The following is a 20,133-nucleotide window of genomic DNA, read 5'->3' on the forward strand; positions in this document are numbered from 1 at the left end:
ACTAGAATTTTGAATAGGTTTTTCAACAGTCAAACATAAAAAAAGTGCTAGAGTTCATATTCCACACCTTTACTAAGAATAATGAAATTGAGATTATAACCTAAATCAAAATGAATTAATGAAAACTAAATTCTGAAAATAACATCATTTCCAAAATAAAACACTTTCGGGACTCGGTTAAGGTGGGTGTTCGTACATAAAAACAAAAACTAAAAACAAGTTTAATACTGTATCTCCTTCCTCTGTAACAAAGTTTTTTCCATTGGTCGCTTTCTAATCAAACCTGGCCGGCTGACTTTTCAACTACAAAATTCCTGCATTTTCAAAATAAAAAACATATCAGCCTTCAATCCAAGGAGCTTTCGAGAAAAAGAGGAAAGGGCAGAGAGAATATGACACTTTCTCCATCTAAACCAAAATATGTCATTCCAAGAACAAGGAATAACCAACCATTCTAGACATGCTCCAAATTCTAATTCATATTTCTAGGTTTAGATCGTTTTCCAACTAGGGGCGTGATTAAGTTATTGACTTAGTACATATAACTAAAGTTTAGTGGTCTTTATAAATTATGATGTGAATGTGCAAGGAAAGAAGACTCGCCTTTACATTATACTATTTAGTACTATCTACTACTGTTTTCCTTTATAAACTTGTTTCATTCATGAAGGTTAGGTTTTTGCTCCAGATTTGGTACAGTACCAATTCATGTTTCTAACTATGATTAAAATGGGTTTGAAGAAAGTAGAAGAAAAAACAGTATTTCGCTATGCATTTTTAGGTGTTCGGTAAAGAAAAATAACTTTATGAAACATTTAGCAGACATAATATTAACAAACAAATCGGAAATTTTCATTAGAGGGCAGATGCAATAAATTAATAGTTTCTAAGTGGCAATATGTCTACATCTAACAAGAAAGACGAGGATTTGCACACTGAGTTACAAGAGTGTTGTCATCTAACCAAAAGAAATGTACCTTTAATCATCTCAACTTAAAAGTGTCTAACTAAAACTCAACACCCAACCATTATGCTATTGGAGAGTGTAAGAAGATTTAGGGACAAATTAGACCCGCACACACATACCTTATTCTGAAAGAACAAAAACACATCAATGCCTTAATAATAAGTTCCAGACCAAATACATTTTTACGCTTCAAGGCGGTTTGCTCTCGCAAGGCGAGGCGTACATCTTATTACATAAAATGCATAACCTATTTACTTTTTTGAAGAAAAATGGTATCAATTATGTAAGAACATAGCATAGTTTTCATACTTTACTACCGTAATATATAAAGTCCTAAGTGTTTAATAAACAAAATACTAATCATTCTGTGCTGCCCTACAACTCAAAAACAACTGGTGACTTCAAATGCAATCGTTTTAGTCTCGAGTTCAAACACGTACGCCTCGAGGCATTTGTGACCACCTCGCCTCGGCGCGTACGCCTTGAAAGTTTCTTAAAACATTGTTGCGGACAGCAAAATTTTTTGAAATTTATTTAGATCATAGGGAAACATGACTTGGGTAGTTCCTGAGCATGTAAAAGGGTCATTGGATTTTTAGCAGAAGTGCCCATAATCATCTGGTATATCTTTGAGATAAAAGAAAGAATTGGGGCAAATTCAATCTCTATTAAGGCTTTTGTGTCTAAATGGGAGACTATTTTAACAATAACGTAACTAGGATTTCAGTACATAGAAAAATTCAACAAATTTCATTAAAACTAACAAAACTTCCAAGCATGGTTGAAATCATAGAGTGAAACTATAACCTAATCGTACATCATCACTCACCAGGCATCAGATTGGAGACACAGTTAAATTCTAGCATACATGCCGAAATTCCAATTGTGTGAAATGAAGAAGAAACAGAGCAAAAGAAATTTACCTAACCAGATCCGACGATGATATTGTTGATAGGAATGAAGATCAGCTTCACAAAAAACCCTACGAATCCCATCACAACGAATCCGATAGCCGTACGGAAAGCCACCTTTGTGAATTCTACATCAAAAACCATAATCAAAGATAATAAACTTCCGATTCAACATAAAAACCCTAAAAAAAAAATAGGGATTTGAATCATCTGATCGGCAGAAGAGATAGATCTAAGAGAATTGATCGAAATGTTTACCTTTGCGATCAGGCTTGTGGCATCTTTTGACGAGACGAACACTGTCCTTAGCGAACTCTCTCAACGGATCGACGGCTGAATCAATGGCATCCATTTTTTCTGTGAAGAGAGAGAGAGAGAAACCCTAGATCTAGAAAGAGAAACGTCAAATTCTAGAGAGAGAAAGAGAGTAGAAGAAGAAGATCGACTTCCTGCCTCGCGCCAAAGGGCTGTATATAGTAAATGAGACCAGAAAGAATTTTGTATGGACAATTATGCCCTTCTATATTGACTTTGACGACAAGGAAACAAACAGTGTCTGCCCTAAACACTTCTCCTAACGTCAATTTAGGCAACCCCTCATAGGAAATTTCCAACAGTTAGGGGTGAGCAACGGTTGATTGCCGATCATTTAGGGTCATGTTGAAGCCAAACCAATTAATGACGGCTTGGTTAAATCATAAGTCGAAATCGAACCGATCAAGTCATCAATCGACTTCGGCCGAAAAAACGGTCCGCGAGCCCGCCACTTGAACGAGACATCCCCAGCCATGAAAGGTTTATGGGCACATGAGCTCTAGACGGGCTTACCCGACCAGTAAAATTGGGTGTTAATGGTCGAGAGTGGAGACGTGGGTGGGTCCCTCTACTGAAAATAAATTTTTAAAGTTGACTAAAATAGATTTTCGTTTAAAGTCCCTGTAGACTGCATCTAATTTCTCTGTCATTCTTATGAATTGTCTTTATTTCTCTGTTGTCCCTCGTTCTTTTATTTCTTACTAAAACAAATTTGAACCTCTCACTTTTGTGATATAAACAAATTTGAATCTCTCATCAACCAGTTAATATGAATGTAAGACCTAGCACAAATATGGACTGCATTCAATTGATGAAGGTGTCAAAAAAAGGATACATCCACCCGAAAAACGGGCTTCCCACATACCTAATTTCGAAGCCCATGAGCTCATTAGCCCGTGAGTCCGTGCGGAGAGGTGGGTAAAGAGGAAGAGTAAAGAAGTAGAAGAAAGAAAAAAGAGAAACCAGTATAATATATACAGGGCCTGCCCAAGTCGCCGGTAGGCCTAAAATAATATATATTGTGTATCTGCATTGAACTACATCAACCTCTGTAAATACAAACTTGATTTTCAAAATAAGAAAAAAAAAATTGAATCTCTATGGAGAAACCTAAATTTGTTCTAACATTGAGCTTTTCTCTAGAGTTTTAATGTCCATTCTAACCCAAAATATCACAAAAACAACATAAATTTCATCCCCATTGGTCTCTGTTTCTTATAAATTAGAAGCCCCAACCATGCCCACCACCACATCTTAAGAAGGATCTTCTTCACATGAAAATAAGAATTCAAGCCATCAAACCGAATGAATGTATGTTCTTAGTCTAATGAGATGATTAACTGCGAAAAGTTCTTGCTATCTTCTCGAAAAGTACAAAAGTCTGAGACCGCAAGTTTGTATGTTCGTTCGTTCTCTCTTTCTCACTACAAACTTCAAAAATAGTAGATAAAAAATCAGTAACGAATCGCCAAGTTGAAGTGACTATATGGGTGTTAATTCATATAACATGTGTGTGCGGGCGCGTGTGTTAGCGCGAGCTAGCCTAAGAAATTGAGCAAAGCTAAGAGAGCTTACCTTGGGACACCACGGAACATAGTTAGGCACCTTATCGCGTTGGGAGAATAGTCACCGTTGGTTAATATTCTCATGAAGTCCGTTCCTTGCTATCTAATTGGGTGCTTTTTGTTTGGGATGACTTGAGAACACGAGCAATTTCCCGATACAATTGTTCTCCTTCAAATGGTTTGGACACATAACCATCCATTTCAGATTTCAAGCATCCTTCATGTGTTGCTTGGATCACATCTGCGGTCATGGCTAAAACTGGAACATGCCAATTCGAGTTATTCCCATAAGTCTCAAGAGGTATCTCTCCACGCTGAAGACGAGCATTAATGTCATGTTCCATTTCTCGAATCCTTCTTGTAGCTTCAAATCTGAGAGAAAAACACATGTTTAACATGAATCAAATAAGAAAACAAAATGATAAAAGTAGAAGTGAAGGGTAATTAAAATTAAACACCGAAAATGTTGCTCATATTACCCGTCTATCTCGGGCATCTGAATATCCATGAAACAAGCATCGAAATGATGAGGTGGTTTAAGCATATCAATTGCTTTTTTACCACTATCTGCACATTCTACTGTCGCTCCATATTTCTTTAGAGCTCCAGCAGCCACTCGAAGATTCACATTATTGTCATCCACAACCAACATTTGTTTACCTTTGAGAAGATTTTTAAGCGGAAGAAGAGGTGTCCCCCCATTTCGAGGAGTACCTCTGTTACCGACACCCATAGCTCGTTGCAGAGATGCAGCTAGCATACTTGCTCTAAGGGGTTTCATAATTACTGTCGGGGTATAACCACTAAACTTCCCCGATGTTGTTTTCGTAGAACTCGGGGAATTCCCAAGAAGAAATAGTTTAGGAGGATTCAAAAGATTAGAGTCCTTTAGTTTGTTCGCAAATTGAGTTGCCAATTCTTGGTCTTTTTCCCATGATTCTTTCTCGACAAGGACCATGTTGATTGTCGATGTTTTGCTCGAAATTTGACATAATCCTTGGTTTAGATCGGAAACTATGATAACACTGATACCTACTCTTTGGAGATGATATTTTGTCACTTTTGCTCGGACGAGTCTAGAGTCTACAACCATTGCACTCATTCCATGAAACTCAGAAGACACAGAGGTGGGTTCGTTAATAATTTGCTGATTCTTGAATTCGTTTGAATTGGACCGACCATTGGTGAAGACAGCAGTGAAGGTAAAAGTTGACCCTATATGGGGCTCACTCGAAAACCCGATCTCGCCGTTCATGAGACCAACTAGACACTTGCTTATACTCAATCCGATACCTGTGCCTCCGTGAGTTCTTGATATGGACGGGCCAACCTGCATAAATGGAGTGAAAACACGAGACTGGGATTCTACAGGGATACCAACTCCTGTATCTTCGACCGATACAATTAAATTTATAAGCTCTGAGGAAGTCGGTGATCCGTTCAAAGAAGTGGTTCCTTCATGACTAAAATTCTTAAAGCCTCCCCAACTTTGGCGTCTATCTGCGACAGGGAAGCCGCTTAGAGTGTTCTTTGATGATGCTTCAGTTTCGACATCTATCGAGCTTATCACTTCCTCAAGAAGATAGACAGTGACAAGAACGTGTCCTCTATCCGTGAACTGAACCATGAATAATTCTAGAAATCAGTTATGAATCCGGGTATTCAAGTTGTCCTTTTCGGATTTTAATTATGATCGAACTTACCTTGATTGAGTTTCCCATGAGATTTGTAATAATTTGGCGAAATCTCCCAGGGTCACCAATTAGAACATCAGGAACTCGGTCCGAGATATACACCGCTATCTGGATTTCGAAGAACAGATTAGACCAAAAACTTCATAAATAGAGAAACTAAGATTGAAAGATGAAACGAGTTCCTACCTCTACGCCTTTGTCTTGGGATTTCCCCGAGAAAAGTGATAAAACGTCATCCATGATTGACCGAACATCAAACCTTACAGCCTCAAGTTCAAGCTTACCCGATTCAATCTTTGCTTGATCTAAAACCTCGTTAATAAGAGAAACGAGAGCTTTTCCACTACCTTGTGCCGTTCTAACGTAATCCTGCTGTGTTATATCTAGTTCTGTGTCCATGAGCATCTGTAACATCCCTGAAAACCAAACGAAATAAGTAAAAAATGTCTCTAGAACCAAAAATCGAACATTTGAACATCCAAAATAATAACAATAGTAGTACTTTCGAAATACCTAGAACACCATTCATGGGGGTTCTGATCTCATGAGAAACAGTGGCGAGAAACTGCACGAAAATAACCCATTAACATTTGCAAATTCGAATATAAAAACTTTAGCTAAGGAAATCAAAACGTTATTTACTTGCGATTTCGCAACATCTGCAGCCTCTGCTCGTTTTTTGAGCTGCATCATCTCTTGATACTCATCCTCAACTTTCGTAATCCTGTTCATTGTCGCATGGAATATATACGTGATAAGGAATACGATTATGAGGACAGAGATTGACGAACCCATGGCCTCCACCGGCCACGGTGGCTTCTGCTTAAATCTGTTCCAAAAAGAGAAAATTTTCAACACATTATCACACACACACATATGTAGATATATGAGAGAGATAGGTACCTGCAATGCATTTCATGTTTCCTAAACGGGTCTCCGAAGTTAAGCGAGCTAATGTGGTACATTCCATCATCTGTCACATTTGAACCATACATGCTAATCGGATCTGAGAAGTTAGTGGTGTCATAGACATTCACAAGGATTGTTTGTTTGCTAGCAAGTTGATGAAGTAACTTCTCTACAAGTGATTCTATATCAAAGACTCCACCGATATACCTGCATGGTTTAGTAAGTAGCAAACCATTAGGCTAATCTCGCATCGTTCCCTTTTATCGGATTTCAATTTCGTAAATAAACAAATCATAATGAACAATAAAGATATGTTAGATGGACATACTTGTTAAATAGCTAAGTTATGACTTTATATGAAAACTTACCCATCGGTTGCTTGGATTCGTTCATTTGGGGTTGCATTTGGTGGGAGTTCTGTTTTGTAAACAGCAAAGGTGAGTATGACTCCTAGACGATTAGTTTTTAGTAGTCTGAATGGAGCAGTAAGAACCCCTTTCCCCGATGCTCTTGCACGCAAGACATTTTCTCGATCTTCCTATAAAAAAGCAACTTTTTAATTCAATGGTAGAAAAACATAAACATGGAAATAACGAAATGACTTAAATAGAAAACAGAGAATTTGCATTTCACTTTCCGCGCAATCTCACATTTGGAACATATGGAACAGAACACATACGTCCCGTGAGAGAGAAAGAAAGAGGGAGAGAGAGTTTAAACCTTTCCTGACAGCATATCGAGAGAAACAACGTGGGCAATGGTATCTTGAGCGAAGATGACAGGGGCATATTCTTCTTGGATAGGAGATGGTTCGGGTATAACAGATGCATACTCGTCTTCTTGAACCGGAATTTGTTCTAATGTATCCATCCTCTTGATAGTCCATCCTTGTTGCTTCTCAAATTGTTCTCTTTCGGAGTGAAGTACTTTAACCGCATAAGCCACTCCGCTCGTAAGTGGCCTCTCAAATGCAGTTCTTTCCGCGTATTTTGCAAACGTCGGCTGTAATTGGAAAGATTTTGTAGAGACAAATAAACATAAGAACAACAGTCAAATCTAGCTCAAAACTAACACAAGCATATCACAACACTCAAATCTAGCTCTAGACTGAAACAAGCAGAGCACAAACCCAATATTATTAGGAGAGAACTTCATGAAAATTAATTCTAGTTTAGGTAATCAAGCTCTATTAGAGTGACAGACAAGCATAAACAAACACTACAACAAGTATAAAAGGCGGCAGGGCGGCAATTGGGAAGATTAGAGTACCTGATCAATAGCAGAAGGATTCTTTCCATGGTGAAAAGTTGAGACCAAGATTGATAAAGCTTGAACATGATTCATACTAACATTAAATTGATCTTGTAACATCCTTGCTCTCTCATCACACATACTAGCTAGGGTTTCTTTCCTTTTTTCAAATGCATTAGAATCCATATACCAAAAGATCCAAAATGAAATCAAAACCCAACCAAGAAGCCATGAAATCAACAATTTTCTCCATAAATCCACCATTTATGACCAAGTTCATATAGATCTTACAATTTACCCATGAAAGATAGTATCAAAAAACAGAAATTTTCCCACTTTTAGAGCAAATAAGGAAGTAGATAAAGAACCCACAATCAAAACCTACTAAAAATGACTAAGTCACCAAAAAATCAAACACCCAAGTTACCTAAGATTAAGAAAAAGGGAAATAAATTAAAACCCTTGTCACCAAGATCAGTACAAATAAAGAGATTGCTTATTAAAACCCTTTTTTAAAAAGGAACTAACAGAGAATCCTAGAACATCAATAATTGAGGAAGATAAGAGACAACCAACACTCGAAAAAAAGAAAAGAATTATACTTCTAGAGAGAGGAGAGAGAGAGAGAGAACTAAAACAACTTTCCAAGTTAACTGCTAATAACTTATAATCTCAAAATACTACTAGAATGAGAATAGGAACAAACCCACTTCACAAATATTTAAAATTTAGTTATTAAACAAGAACCCCAAGCATAATTAAACCCAAGACAATTCAAGAGACAGTTTGTAAGATCAAGTTTTTGTGGGTAGTTGAAGAAACAGAGAAGAAGATGAAGAAGAAAAAGATTAGATTCATGGGCACCTGCTCTGGTGAAATTGTAGAAGAATCTTAAGGAAAGCAAGGATGAGAATAATATGGTGGGAAAATGTCTGCTAGCACTGACCATTATCTTTATCTATCCACCAATAATAATAAAATAAATCTTAAATTAATTTCATTTTTATTTTATTATATAATAAATGATCAATAACACATAAGGTATTTGTATCTATATATTGTCTCCCTTTTTACACCCACACTCAAATTCAACACGAATGTAATTTGTTCTTTACTCTAACAACTAAATTTAAAATAACTTGAGACTCGTTCAGTTTAAGAACTCACCTATAACTCGCAATTCAAACATTCTGTCCAAGAAGTCTAACTCGGAAATACTTCGAGACCTACTAAGGTTGAGAACGCACATAAAATCTAAAATTTAGGCTTTCTCTCTATAAATTCATTCAAAAATACTTTCGGACTCACCAAGTTTGAGAACGTACCTATAACCCAAATCTTAAAGTTTTTCGAGCAATACAAAATTATTATATACCAAAAGTTTGAGGGGTGAAAATGGTACTCCCCTAGTAGGCATTAATCACATCCTTTACCTTTACATCACTATCCATGGAAGTGTCCAAGTTCCACAAGATAGATATCTATCTAATCTATGGTTCTAATGGTAATTGACAAAAATGACCTTGATGAAAAATTAATATATCAAAAATGACTTTTTCAAAGAAGGGGAGTTGAGGAGGCATCTAATGCCAGGCCCCATGATTAAACCTCTCAAGGTGCTGTTATGTTCTTTTGTCTTCATGGAATCCAGCTTGTTTGGCTGTAGTTACATGTCTATCCCCATTCAAGAGTTCTTTTTCCTATCTTTTTCTTTCTTTCATGGTACATGCTTTATTCAAGAAAAAAGTTTTATTTGGGATCAATTATGTTCATTTGGTTCAGTACATGTATTATTTCTATTATTAGAATAAATAAAAATATATTATCTATATATGTCAATCAACAACAAAAATATCTAGAGAAATTGTTTATAATAAGTATTGGATTTTATAGCCAAATCATTGTTTAATTATCCAAAATATTGTTGAGTTGGTCTCTCTCGAGTTACGATTGATTTTATCGATTAACTCTTCTATGTATGCTCAAAAATTTTGAGAAAAAAAGTTTAACAAATGACTAGGTTGGTTGGAGGTTCTCTTTCTCATCCTCATGAAGTTTGACTTTACATTCATTTTCGTTTGACGAACCCGAAAGAAATTCTCACTTAAACAAGTCACTTGTCAATTGTCGCCAGTAATTTATTAAGAACTAAAAGAATCTTGGTATAAGATGCACGAAGTCGTAGATAAATGGTCCAGTGGATGAGTTGGAAATACTTTCAAACAAATTTCAAAAAATGAAATTTATCACCTACTTTTTCTTATGTCCAAATGAGTTGGTTCACGAAGCTTTGTCCTAGTTTCTTAAATTCTACATGAAGATATCTTTTAAACATACCACAAATGACACGAATTAGCTCATTGTACTATGCTCTTAGATCATCATAAAAAATATAGGTGTTGTACCGAGTAAAAAAAAGAGAAAATGTATTGTTCACGATTGACAAAGAGTAGATATCTGCTTCAGTTTTCTCAATCTGTGTATATCATTCTTATACGATCTCTTGCAGTTTATGTACAAAATTAACCAAAAGAAAACTCTTTGATTTATATCAATTGGAAAACAAAAAAACTAGAGAATTTGTTCAAGAAAAAAAAAAAAAAAAAAAAGATAAAAGTAGAAAAATTAGGTTGAAAGAAATGATCCAAGTGTTAAGATGAGAGGAAGGTAGTACTGAGATGTCAAGTACTGATAAGGATAGTACACAAAAGCAGGTACCTTTCTGTCATCATCTCTACCCATCACTTAAACCACCTTCCAAAGCATTCTTTACTTGTGAAAAAGAAACAAGAAAGAAAAAAACAAGGATCAGAAATTAATAACTCAGAAGTAGTTGGATTAGAATTGAAACTGAGATAAATAAATTTCAGACAATGACAATTTAGTAATTATTTCATTGAGTCAGTGGCAATTGTTTATTCATTACCCTGGGTTGACAACCCAGGCTGAGAGTTAAGTGATTAGGTCATCAGTAGGTAGCCTAGTCATTTCTTTCTTTTTCGATGCTTTTGTCTGACTCGGATGACCTCAACCTGACGAAAATTCCACGTCATCACACGTGTAAGCTCTTTACTACCGTTCATTTTATTTCCTCGAACACACATCTTTTCTACCCTGTGATACACGTGTGAATGTGTGATACATCTTGATCTTTGATTGTAGACACACCTAAAATATCGAATTCATCTGAATTTGATTTATCGAGCAAAAACACTAATATATCATACTGAAGGGACAAAACTAAATTATGATACTTTTGTATAGCCGCAGTTTTGGAGAATAAAAAAAAAATCTTTGGAGAATAAGAATTCTCTACAAAATTGGTCAACCGAGATTGACTTTTTTTTTATATCTATTTGTTGTTATAAGGCTCCCAATTTTAGAGTTAAACAAACTAAATTTTTAGAAGATCAACTTTTATAAATTTAAACAAAATCTTTCTAGGTTCTAAACCCTAAACTCTTTCCAAGTTTCTTCTTTTCTTCATGTTTATCAAAACTTTGTTTTCTTCTAATCACTAAACCCTAAAAACATAGGAGAACAACCTAATATGTTTGGAAGTGAATATGTTTTAGGGTTTCAAAATTAATTGACTTTTAGGATTTATAATGTGTTTATCTTGGGGAGGATTAATGGAGGAAGAAACTTGTTTTGGACATCCCATGGAAGATGTATTAAGAACTTCAAAATATTTTGATTGATGATTTATAGAGTTTAGAATGTTTTTTTCCTCTTTATCTCTCTAACTTTGTTGTAGAATTTAAAGAAATAAGATTAGTATGTATTTGAGATTTGGGGAAGATAAGTAAGAGAAGTGATAGAGAAGGAAAAAAGATGAGATGAATAAAAAAATATTTCCGGAGAAGAAGAAAGAAGACGGAAGAAGAAAGAAGAGGGGAAGAAGAAAGAGGTGTAAGTTATAAACAAAAATTGTGTTCCCCATAAAAAAAAATATTCCCTAGAGATTTCACAAAGAAACATGAATTCCCCGGAGAATTTATTCCCCAAAGATTTTTCTTTATTCCCCAAAGCCGCGACCTTCTGTATTGAGTTTTTCAGTTTAATAAAAGAATTTGATATTTTAACAAGAATCGAAATATAATTCTAGAAATTTGATAATTTAAAGAAACAGAGACAATTGTTTAACGTCTTGAATGAACAATAAAAATAAGAAAAAGAAGCAATCAACAAAACAAGAGTAAAGCAGTAAAGGTGTAAAAATGTCATTTTTCTTTTTGAGAATTCGACTACGATCTACATTAGTCGTTACAAGGTATTGATACATCATTGAGATGTGATACTCACAATAACCGCCTAAGTTAAACCATGGATGAAAGAGGCCTAAAACCCGATAACACGAAAGAAATAAAGCCCGACAAATTTATTACATAATTTACTTTATTTATAGCCTAAATTACATGGGATAAATCTTGATGGCAAACTGTTTCCACCGTGACTCAATCCCACGACCTCATAGGTTTAAGAGGGGTGTTCAACCGCTACACCAAAGAGTGGTGACCGTAAAATGTAATGTACAACAACTTACAGTGTCCAAACCGTGTTTATTTTTTCTTTAAGTGCTTAGAGATTACAATTAATTAGATTATCTATTAAAATCATACTTGTCTCCATCTAATGTTTTATATTAATGTTTTGGTATATTTGAATAATGTTACCGTATATAAAATCTCAATGAAAATCAAAATAGGATATCCAAATTCTAGGTTGTTCTATTAAATGTTAGAAACTAAATGATATTTAACTTCTTATTTTATTAAGACGCACATTTAGACTAAAGTGACTAAAATAACAATAGCCAACTTAATACGCAATAATCTAATTATATAAAATTACATAATGGGCCTTAGATGTTGGCAAAAAGTTCAACCAAGACACAAAATAAATTCCAATACCAAAGTAAAACAATTAAGTTAGTATAAAAAAACTACCAATATACCAAATAAAGAGAGAACATTTAAGTGCTAATTATGTCATTTCCCACCAAAATCAACTTCAAATAATATTTATAATTATTTGAGGAAATTGATATCTCACGCCCAAGTTTCGTGTACCATAGGTGTCTCAAACACTTTAATTCTCTCTATTAGATTATTTTAAACCGTGAGACCAAATTCTTTCTTATCATGTTAGAAATGGAGGTGGTTAGAAATGGAGGTGGGTGTTGAATATTTGGTTGTTAACCTAATTTTCTAAGCCCTTGAAAGTTGTGATTGCAGCTATCTTTAGCTCGGACCAGACATCTTGATGGTGTCTCTGATAAAACGAGATACTATGTGGTTTGAACTTTTGTTCTTGATTTGAGCTCTTACGAACTTAATCATCTAAAACGAAGTGACATCTCAGTATATTGGTGTCCCATTTAAACTTTATAGTCTACTTACATTTGTTGATGTGGTGTTTGTATTTTCGTGTATTTGAGTTTCAGTAGATTGACTCTGACTTGTTTAAAACTAAATCATCATCTGAATTTGATTTAATTTATTTACTTTTTGGTTAAAACATCTATACTATTTAGACACGCGAACAATATAAGAGATAATGATCTTAAATCTAACTTGTCTGAGCGAGTCAATTTCGATTCCAAGCTAGATTTCATAACCGGAAGAGAATATAAGGGAACACCGCCGTAGATGTAATTTCTTATACATAATGTTCGTACTTAAAGTATTTTACACGAGAAATAACATTTTAAAAACACCACAAAACACCATGAACTTAGAACGTTGATCATGTAAAATTGGCACTTTATCTTCAAAAAAACAAAAAGCACATAATAAAAATCAAGTCTTTAGATATATTAATAGACTAATAATCTAATTGTATGCGTCATCAAGAAGGAATAAAGGTTTAAAGGTCACTAATGGTAGGCTCTTCTTTATGTTCATCTAACCCTCTCATTCTAATGCCTCATTTTTTTTAGGGTTACTTTCATTTCAAGTTTTCTTTTGCACTCCTACTTCTGCCAAGTGGAATGTTCTTGCAAGTCATACGTGGCAGAATCTCAGGCCTATGATTACTATAATATTAAATGGAGAAATTAAACCATGAGAAGGATTAGTCTAATAAATGAATTAATTATTGGTTAAGAGTTTGAAACTTTGAAAGAATTAACTTAAAAGCTGTCATCAATGAATGTCAATATTAGCTTGTCTTATCAAATTATGTTATATAAATATTATTAGTAGGTCCATTAGCATTAACTTAGACGAGTGGATTTCGATTCGTCCACATCATATGTCCAAAATAGCGAAATTCACTTTTACATATCCTTAATATATTTTGGTACACTTTTTTACTTAATGCGAGAAAAAATATGAAAAATATGAACTTTCTTCCATCTTTTACAAACCTAGTAGACTGCTTTGGTTCGTAGATGTGCCGTTCACACATGTATAATGACGGATATACCCATCATGTTTTTATAGTCCATCTTTTTTTTTTTTTCGCTCTCCCTCTATACCAAGAGGATTTTTGTCATAAGGGGGAAAATTAAGCTCCCACTCCCATGTTGTATTTGCTAGGAGGGTAACCCTAAAATTCCCAAACTTTTTGTTAAAATAAAATGGATAGGTGAAGAAGGTGGAAAATCTGCCACATAAGATTCAACGAACAATGAATACTTTTGGTCATTCATCATCCAGCTGTTTTTTCTTCTTAGAGGGCAAAAGTTAAGTTCTAAACCACCATGAAAAAGTGGAAGGAGAAAGATTGGGTGGATGACATGTCGTTAGCCAAATTGTTGAGCCTTCTCATCCAACGGCTAAGATTGTTCTATAGATTATGGGGATAGAATAATCACGCATGCAAGATGAGGTTCAATTGGGTGATAAGGATCCAATGATTGATCCCAATCTTAACCCAATAAGAATTTATATTCAAACACCAATCATTTCTAACTTGGATCCATTTACCCGACCCGGGTCTACTTAGATCCAAAACCCGGCCCAAAGCAGCAAAGTTTCTTGTTGGGTAGCCTTGATACAAAGGAAAAGGGTAACGATCTGCTTGTTGGGTAGGTCTTGAACTCTTGATCCACACAAAAAGCATAGCAATCCCGGTTAGCTTGAATCCGTGAAACCCAAAGGTACTGGGGCTTATAGGAAAGACAGCTTAGAATTAGACCAAAATGTTTCAGGCTTTTCTTTTTAGTAGACAAAACGAAACAGATAGAAGTTCCGAAACACACAAAACTCGAAGCTAACTCTGAAAGAGAACATCAGAAAAACAAGAAAAAGATCACGGATAGACTACCAAGGCCTACCGAGAACACTTGCGTAAAGAATTTGGGTTTGCTTCTGAATCAGAAAACATGTCTTCTACCAGGAAATATTGATGATCGACCGGCTGTTGTTTTTACAGGCAATGAATCATTCTTTTTAGCAGCTTCTGTTTCCTGCTTGGATGATTTTGGATCCATCAATAGTGATTTTTGGAATGTTTGAGAAAACCCGGTGGCGATAATGGTGACATGAACCTCTCCGTTGTATCTATCGTCAATTACAGCACCAAAGATTATATTTGCAGAAGGGTCGGCCAAGCTAGTAACAATCTGCATAATCAAGAAGATCATACATTACTAAAGGCTTAACTCCAAATGCTCAATGAGAGGCATGAAACTAAAATTTCATCTGCGATTAGTCCCACATTGCCTAGAAAGACCTTCAGGATTCGGGTTATAGCATAACAACTTGTCTTACATATTGGCTATGCCTCTTTTGGGAGGGTCTGGCCCCTAGATTAGTCAGGTGGATAAGCCTGGGGTGGTCTTGGTAGACCCATGCCAAGGGAAAATCTTGTAACAACTAGGCTAGCGGGTGACAGGTCTAGGTGGTGCACAAATCGAGGACAATATAGCTGATATTAGGACGACGAGTGTTGCATTAGAGAGAGACAGGCCATAATTACCTGTGAAACTCTGTTTACTTCTTGTAAAGTTAGGTCTTTGCCACCAGTAATATTATAAACCACGCCTGTTGCTCGCTCGATTGATCTTTCAATTAATGGAGCTGAGGTTGCTTGTAGTGCTGCTTCTTCAGCTCGATTTTTCCCAGTTGAAACCCCAACTCCAAGCATTGCAGTTCCAGAATCTTTCATTACAGCTTTCACATCCGCAAAATCCACATTCACTAAGCCTGGAATCTGGATCATCATTAGCGATACTTTAAAGGTTCATATCTAGCCATACATGATAATGGTTTGTATCTAAAAGTTTGTTCAGAGAAGCTTACAGTTATAATATCAGAAATTCCCTGCACACCTTGGAGAAGAACATCATCAGCTAAAAGGAAAGCATCTTGGAGAGGTGTTTGTGCAGGTGCTACATCAAGCAACCGATCATTTGGTATGACTATTAGAGTGTCTACTGAAGCTTGTAGCTTTTCAATTGCTTCCAAAGCCTGCACGAGTTAGAAACTATGAAAATTTTGTATACATTGTTTACCAAATATAGCAAGCCATATACGAATATTGGTATATCAAGTCGGACACTCGGACTACATTTACATTCTGCTGTTATTGAGGATGAATGTGGTAAATAGTTAAAAACCTCAATTAGCAAATAATATATCATTAACAATCTGTGGCCTGGGAATAAAATTAAGGAGCTAGGCATTTAAGGGCTGAGTCAGCTTGGTTAGAGACAAGTGTGAATCCACGATCCAAATGTTCTGAACCGAGTATCTTGGCCGCGTCTTCACCACCTTTTATAAATAATGTGATATGATATACGCTCATATATTTACCTACCCCGAACACGATCTCCGAGTTTCTCAGGCGGAGTGACCGATCCCATCTACTTACCTAAGCTCAATGCTGAAACACCCTACTCTACCTACTAGTGAGAACAAGTACCCGGAGATAAAATGGTAACTGGTAGACAAAATTGCGAGAGAGTAAGAAAATATCATGTTGGGTGAATAAACTGTTGAAGTAAACGTAAAAATGTAAATTGATTTTTAGATTTAACCCGTATCATAAACTGGAGAGTGAGAAATATTTTCTTTCGGATAAATCTATAGACAGCAAACCTGAACAGCTCTTCGCCGACCTTCGAAACTGAATGGGTAAGTGACTACTCCCACAGTTAAATAACCAGCATCTTTGGACAATCGAGCAACTACCGGGGCAGCCCCAGATCCTGTGCCACCTCCCATTCCAGCAGCAATGAAAACAAGATCAGAGTCAGTAAGGACTTCGGATATTGCAGCTTGTGATTCCTCAGCTGCTTGTTCACCTAACTCTGGATTTCCCCCAGTACCTGTTTTCCTGAACAAAAGACTTGTCAGTCAATAAGAACAGAGAGCAAGTACAGGAGAAGTTCACTCCATAGTACAAAGATAGACACATAAAACGGAGGAGATCTAGGTTGTTTCTTGAAAAATAACTATTAGATGGTTGTAGTATTAAATTGAAAAACTTCATACCTAAACCGCGAGTTAATTGTTCCCCAATTTGGACTCGTTTCTTTGCACTTGACTGAAATAAGGCTTGGGAATCTGTATTTATAGCGTAGAAATCAACCCCCTGAACATCAAACTATAATCTTCAGACACTTGAAACAAGAAACAAGCATGAGCATAAACAGGAATAGACATATTTCGACCAAACAAGCCTCTTCTACAATTAGCTAAGTTTACTTAATAAAACAAACACAATAGTTAGTCAGAAACTCCATCGCGACAATTGTATTCAAGTAACAAATGACAGAGAGAATGACATCAAATGCTGAGTAGAAACAAAAAAAAAAACAAAAATAGTACAAAATTCACACTCGGATTCTGTTTTAGGTTCCACATCGAACATTTGATAATCTAAGGGGATCATCCAGAATCTGCGTTATACTTGCTCGCTCAAGCTTAGTAAGTGTCGAAGCCTTTCGGTTGACTCGTGGAGCCTTCGCAAGGACCAAAACCCTATACCAATAGAGGTGGGTCTGGGTGTCAAAAGTGGGGACAATATCGATTACTGCTAAGACTTGGGGCATTACAAATGGTATCAGTGCAATCACTGTTTGTTGTGTGCAGAATTAATTTTTTTTTTTATGATATCATCAATAATAACTGCTAATTTTTTTCTTTACCTAGATGTGAGGTCAAGTTCATATTAGCCATTATCATCTCACTCTCATCTCAACAATAAATCCCAAATTAAAACCTAGTTTCCTATCACTATCAATAATCACCCAATTAATGACTCCCACCAAACAAATAAACCCTAATTCCCAAAAGAAAAGAGATAGAACCTCAAAATGCTCAACGAAAAAGAGATAAACCCTAATGAGTTTAAAATCAAACCTGAAGACCGCTTCCGATCATCCGATTAACAGCATTATTTCCACCACCACCAATCCCAATCACTTTAATTCTAGCATTCTCGATAGAAGATTCGTCCGAAATTGAACACGAGCATAATTTCTTCAAAACAACCCCATTTCTAGGGTTAGAAAAGGGTCTTAGAAAAGACAAGTGATTTCTTTTGGTGGAAAGGGCAAAAGATGGTAAGCAATGGAGAGAGTAGAATCCATTTCTAGGGTTTTGAAGGTATAACTTCTCGTAACACATCATCTTCACCCACACTACTTCTAGAGAGAGAGAGAGAGAGAAAGAGGGAGACTCAAAAGAAGATAACAAGTAGAGAGAGAGAGAGAGAAATATAATTGTAAACACCTAAAAAGCCCTTAACTTCACTGGATTTTTACTAACAATATTCAACTAGGATGTATATTTCATGGGGGGTATTTAGGCCAATATGAAAATGATAGAAAATACTTGGAATAGAAAAGGATAACAAAAGAGATGAAGAAACAGTTTTATCTTCCCTCCAAAAAATAATGAGTCTGAATCTCTTATTTCTCTTCCCCTCATTTCCCCCCAAATTAAAAAAAGATTCAAACTTTTCTCTTTCTTCTTCATCTCATGATGATGATTTAAAGAAGAAGAACCAAAATGTTGTTATCTCAAATCTAGTTTCTGTTCTAGCTGCTACTGTAACTCTAAATTCTCCATTACCTTCACTTGCAATTCCTTCATTGAAGTCTCAATTTCCTCTTCCTAATTCTCCCACTACTCCATTTTCACAATCTAAGACTCTGCAGATTGGATTAGAAAATGGGTAATTACTAAATCTTTCATGGGTTGTTCATAATTTGATGATTTTCAATTGTTTTTTTTTTTACTGGTAATTTTGATAGAAAGAGAGAGCGATAAAGTTCTAGTATTTTTTTTTACAGGAAGATTAGAGCATGTCCATCTATTAATCCTGGGTGTGTTTCGACGAATCCGAAATCATCTTCTTTTGCATTTCCATGGGTGATTTCTAAGAATGCTTTAGAGAATGCTGTTCAGGTATTCTCTCTTGATTGATCTGACTCGTATGTGTCTGAATCTGACTCAGTTCGATCACGAGTGCAATAGTTTAGTCATTTTAGGATATTTGAGACAACTGGAGACTGGAGTACACTTAGAATCGCTTTAACTCAGGCATTAATCACATGAGTCAGACGCGAGTCAGCCATTTGGACGAGTTGGACTCGCGACTCACGAGACAACCATTTGGACGAGTCAGACCTATGAGGCGGCCACTCAAACGTGTCAATACACAAGTCAGCCATTCAAACAACTCAGACACATGACTTAGCAATAAACACCACTTATCTCTATCCCTTTTTTCTTTTATGGTTGTGTTTTTTGGAGTTGAATTAGTGGGTTGTTTAACATTATGTAGCAATTGCAAGAAGCAATAATGGAAACCCAAAAAAATGCAAAGATTCAAGTCATTGAAGATACTCCACAAGGTAATAATAATCAATCAAGAAGATGAAATTAACTTTGTGAAATTTTGTGGAGTGATTGAGAATTGAATTGATTTTGATATATAAGAAAATGAAAAATAAAACAGGGAAATATGTACAAGCAGAGTTTGATGATGGGAAATTAGGGAAAGATGTGGTGGAGTTTTTGGTGAAAGGAGATGTGGTTGCATATAGATGTATGGCTGAGAAGGTAACTTATGTCTATCCTTTCACTACAGCTTTTGGTGATTCAAAAGGACAAGAGGAAAGAATGAAGAAAATAATTGACCAATTGGGTTGGTATGCTCCAAGTTTTGAGTCCATGGACTAAATGCTTTCCATCCCATAACCTTGATTACTAAATTTTGATTTGAAGTTCTTTATCTATTTGTATGATTCAACCCAAAATTATCATTTTAGTCCAAGGAATTTATAATGGTGTAAAACGTGTTGATATAGATAGTAAGTAAAAATACGACTTGTCTGAGATTCAGAACAAAAAGTGGTAACATTCTCACCGTGTTGAAGTTATATATATATATATTTTCTATTTTTCATAAGTAATCTAAATATATTTGATCCACAAAATAAATGTTATGTATACGTATAGGTTAGTGGTCCACAATGATAGCTTATTTGCATGTTTAGTACCTTAATTTCCTTCCAGATATATGGTTCATGGATGAACTTTCCTATCATCTATAACATGGAC

At 35.6% G+C, this 20,133-nt stretch overlaps 4 protein-coding genes across 9 annotated transcripts; 1 reads left to right on the forward strand and 3 right to left on the reverse strand.

The window, feature by feature from the left end:
• Nucleotides 1-96: 96 nt before the first annotated feature.
• Nucleotides 97-3,624, reverse strand: LOC147553482 (protein transport protein Sec61 subunit gamma). Its single transcript, XM_086665443.1, has 3 exons — nucleotides 2,137-3,624; nucleotides 1,891-2,006; nucleotides 97-314 (listed from the first exon to the last, which is right to left on the reverse strand). The coding sequence occupies exons 1-2, from the start codon at nucleotides 2,228-2,230 to the stop codon at nucleotides 1,891-1,893; spliced, it is 210 nt and encodes a 69-aa protein (XP_086521569.1). The 5' UTR covers nucleotides 2,231-3,624; the 3' UTR covers nucleotides 97-314.
• Nucleotides 3,167-8,985, reverse strand: HK3 (histidine kinase 3). 6 transcript variants are annotated; one of them, XM_086665435.1, is made up of 12 exons: nucleotides 8,780-8,985; nucleotides 7,631-8,570; nucleotides 7,082-7,363; nucleotides 6,730-6,899; nucleotides 6,356-6,568; nucleotides 6,095-6,281; nucleotides 5,966-6,017; nucleotides 5,639-5,868; nucleotides 5,462-5,560; nucleotides 4,238-5,376; nucleotides 3,769-4,130; nucleotides 3,167-3,624 (listed from the first exon to the last, which is right to left on the reverse strand). In XM_086665435.1, exons 2-11 carry the CDS (start codon nucleotides 7,874-7,876, stop codon nucleotides 3,839-3,841), a joined length of 2,910 nt encoding a protein of 969 aa, XP_086521561.1. In that variant the 5' UTR covers nucleotides 7,877-8,570; nucleotides 8,780-8,985; the 3' UTR covers nucleotides 3,167-3,624; nucleotides 3,769-3,838. The 6 variants fall into 6 exon arrangements, with proteins under 6 accessions (XP_086521561.1, XP_086521562.1, XP_086521563.1 ...); XM_086665436.1 differs by having other exon boundaries at nucleotides 3,167-3,617; nucleotides 8,780-8,953; XM_086665437.1 differs by having other exon boundaries at nucleotides 6,730-6,895; nucleotides 7,631-8,953.
• Nucleotides 8,986-14,749: 5,764 nt separating this feature from the next.
• LOC147553484 (cell division protein FtsZ homolog 1, chloroplastic-like) lies at nucleotides 14,750-18,216 on the reverse strand. The gene is made up of 6 exons (XM_086665441.1): nucleotides 17,926-18,216; nucleotides 17,056-17,155; nucleotides 16,660-16,889; nucleotides 15,862-16,029; nucleotides 15,539-15,772; nucleotides 14,750-15,182 (listed from the first exon to the last, which is right to left on the reverse strand). Exons 1-6 carry the CDS (start codon nucleotides 18,193-18,195, stop codon nucleotides 14,934-14,936), a joined length of 1,251 nt encoding a protein of 416 aa, XP_086521567.1. The 5' UTR covers nucleotides 18,196-18,216; the 3' UTR covers nucleotides 14,750-14,933.
• A 213-nt stretch (nucleotides 18,217-18,429) lies between these two features.
• LOC147553485 (thylakoid lumenal 17.9 kDa protein, chloroplast) lies at nucleotides 18,430-19,923 on the forward strand. Its single transcript, XM_086665442.1, has 4 exons — nucleotides 18,430-18,742; nucleotides 18,861-18,975; nucleotides 19,355-19,424; nucleotides 19,529-19,923. The coding sequence occupies exons 1-4, from the start codon at nucleotides 18,462-18,464 to the stop codon at nucleotides 19,750-19,752; spliced, it is 690 nt and encodes a 229-aa protein (XP_086521568.1). The 5' UTR covers nucleotides 18,430-18,461; the 3' UTR covers nucleotides 19,753-19,923.
• Nucleotides 19,924-20,133: the final 210 nt, after the last annotated feature.

The sequence above is a fragment of the Eschscholzia californica genome, unplaced genomic scaffold (assembly GCF_041429995.1).
Source record: "Eschscholzia californica isolate CP2 unplaced genomic scaffold, dmEscCali1.0.p SCAF_3, whole genome shotgun sequence".
Taxonomy (NCBI): domain Eukaryota; kingdom Viridiplantae; phylum Streptophyta; class Magnoliopsida; order Ranunculales; family Papaveraceae; genus Eschscholzia; species Eschscholzia californica.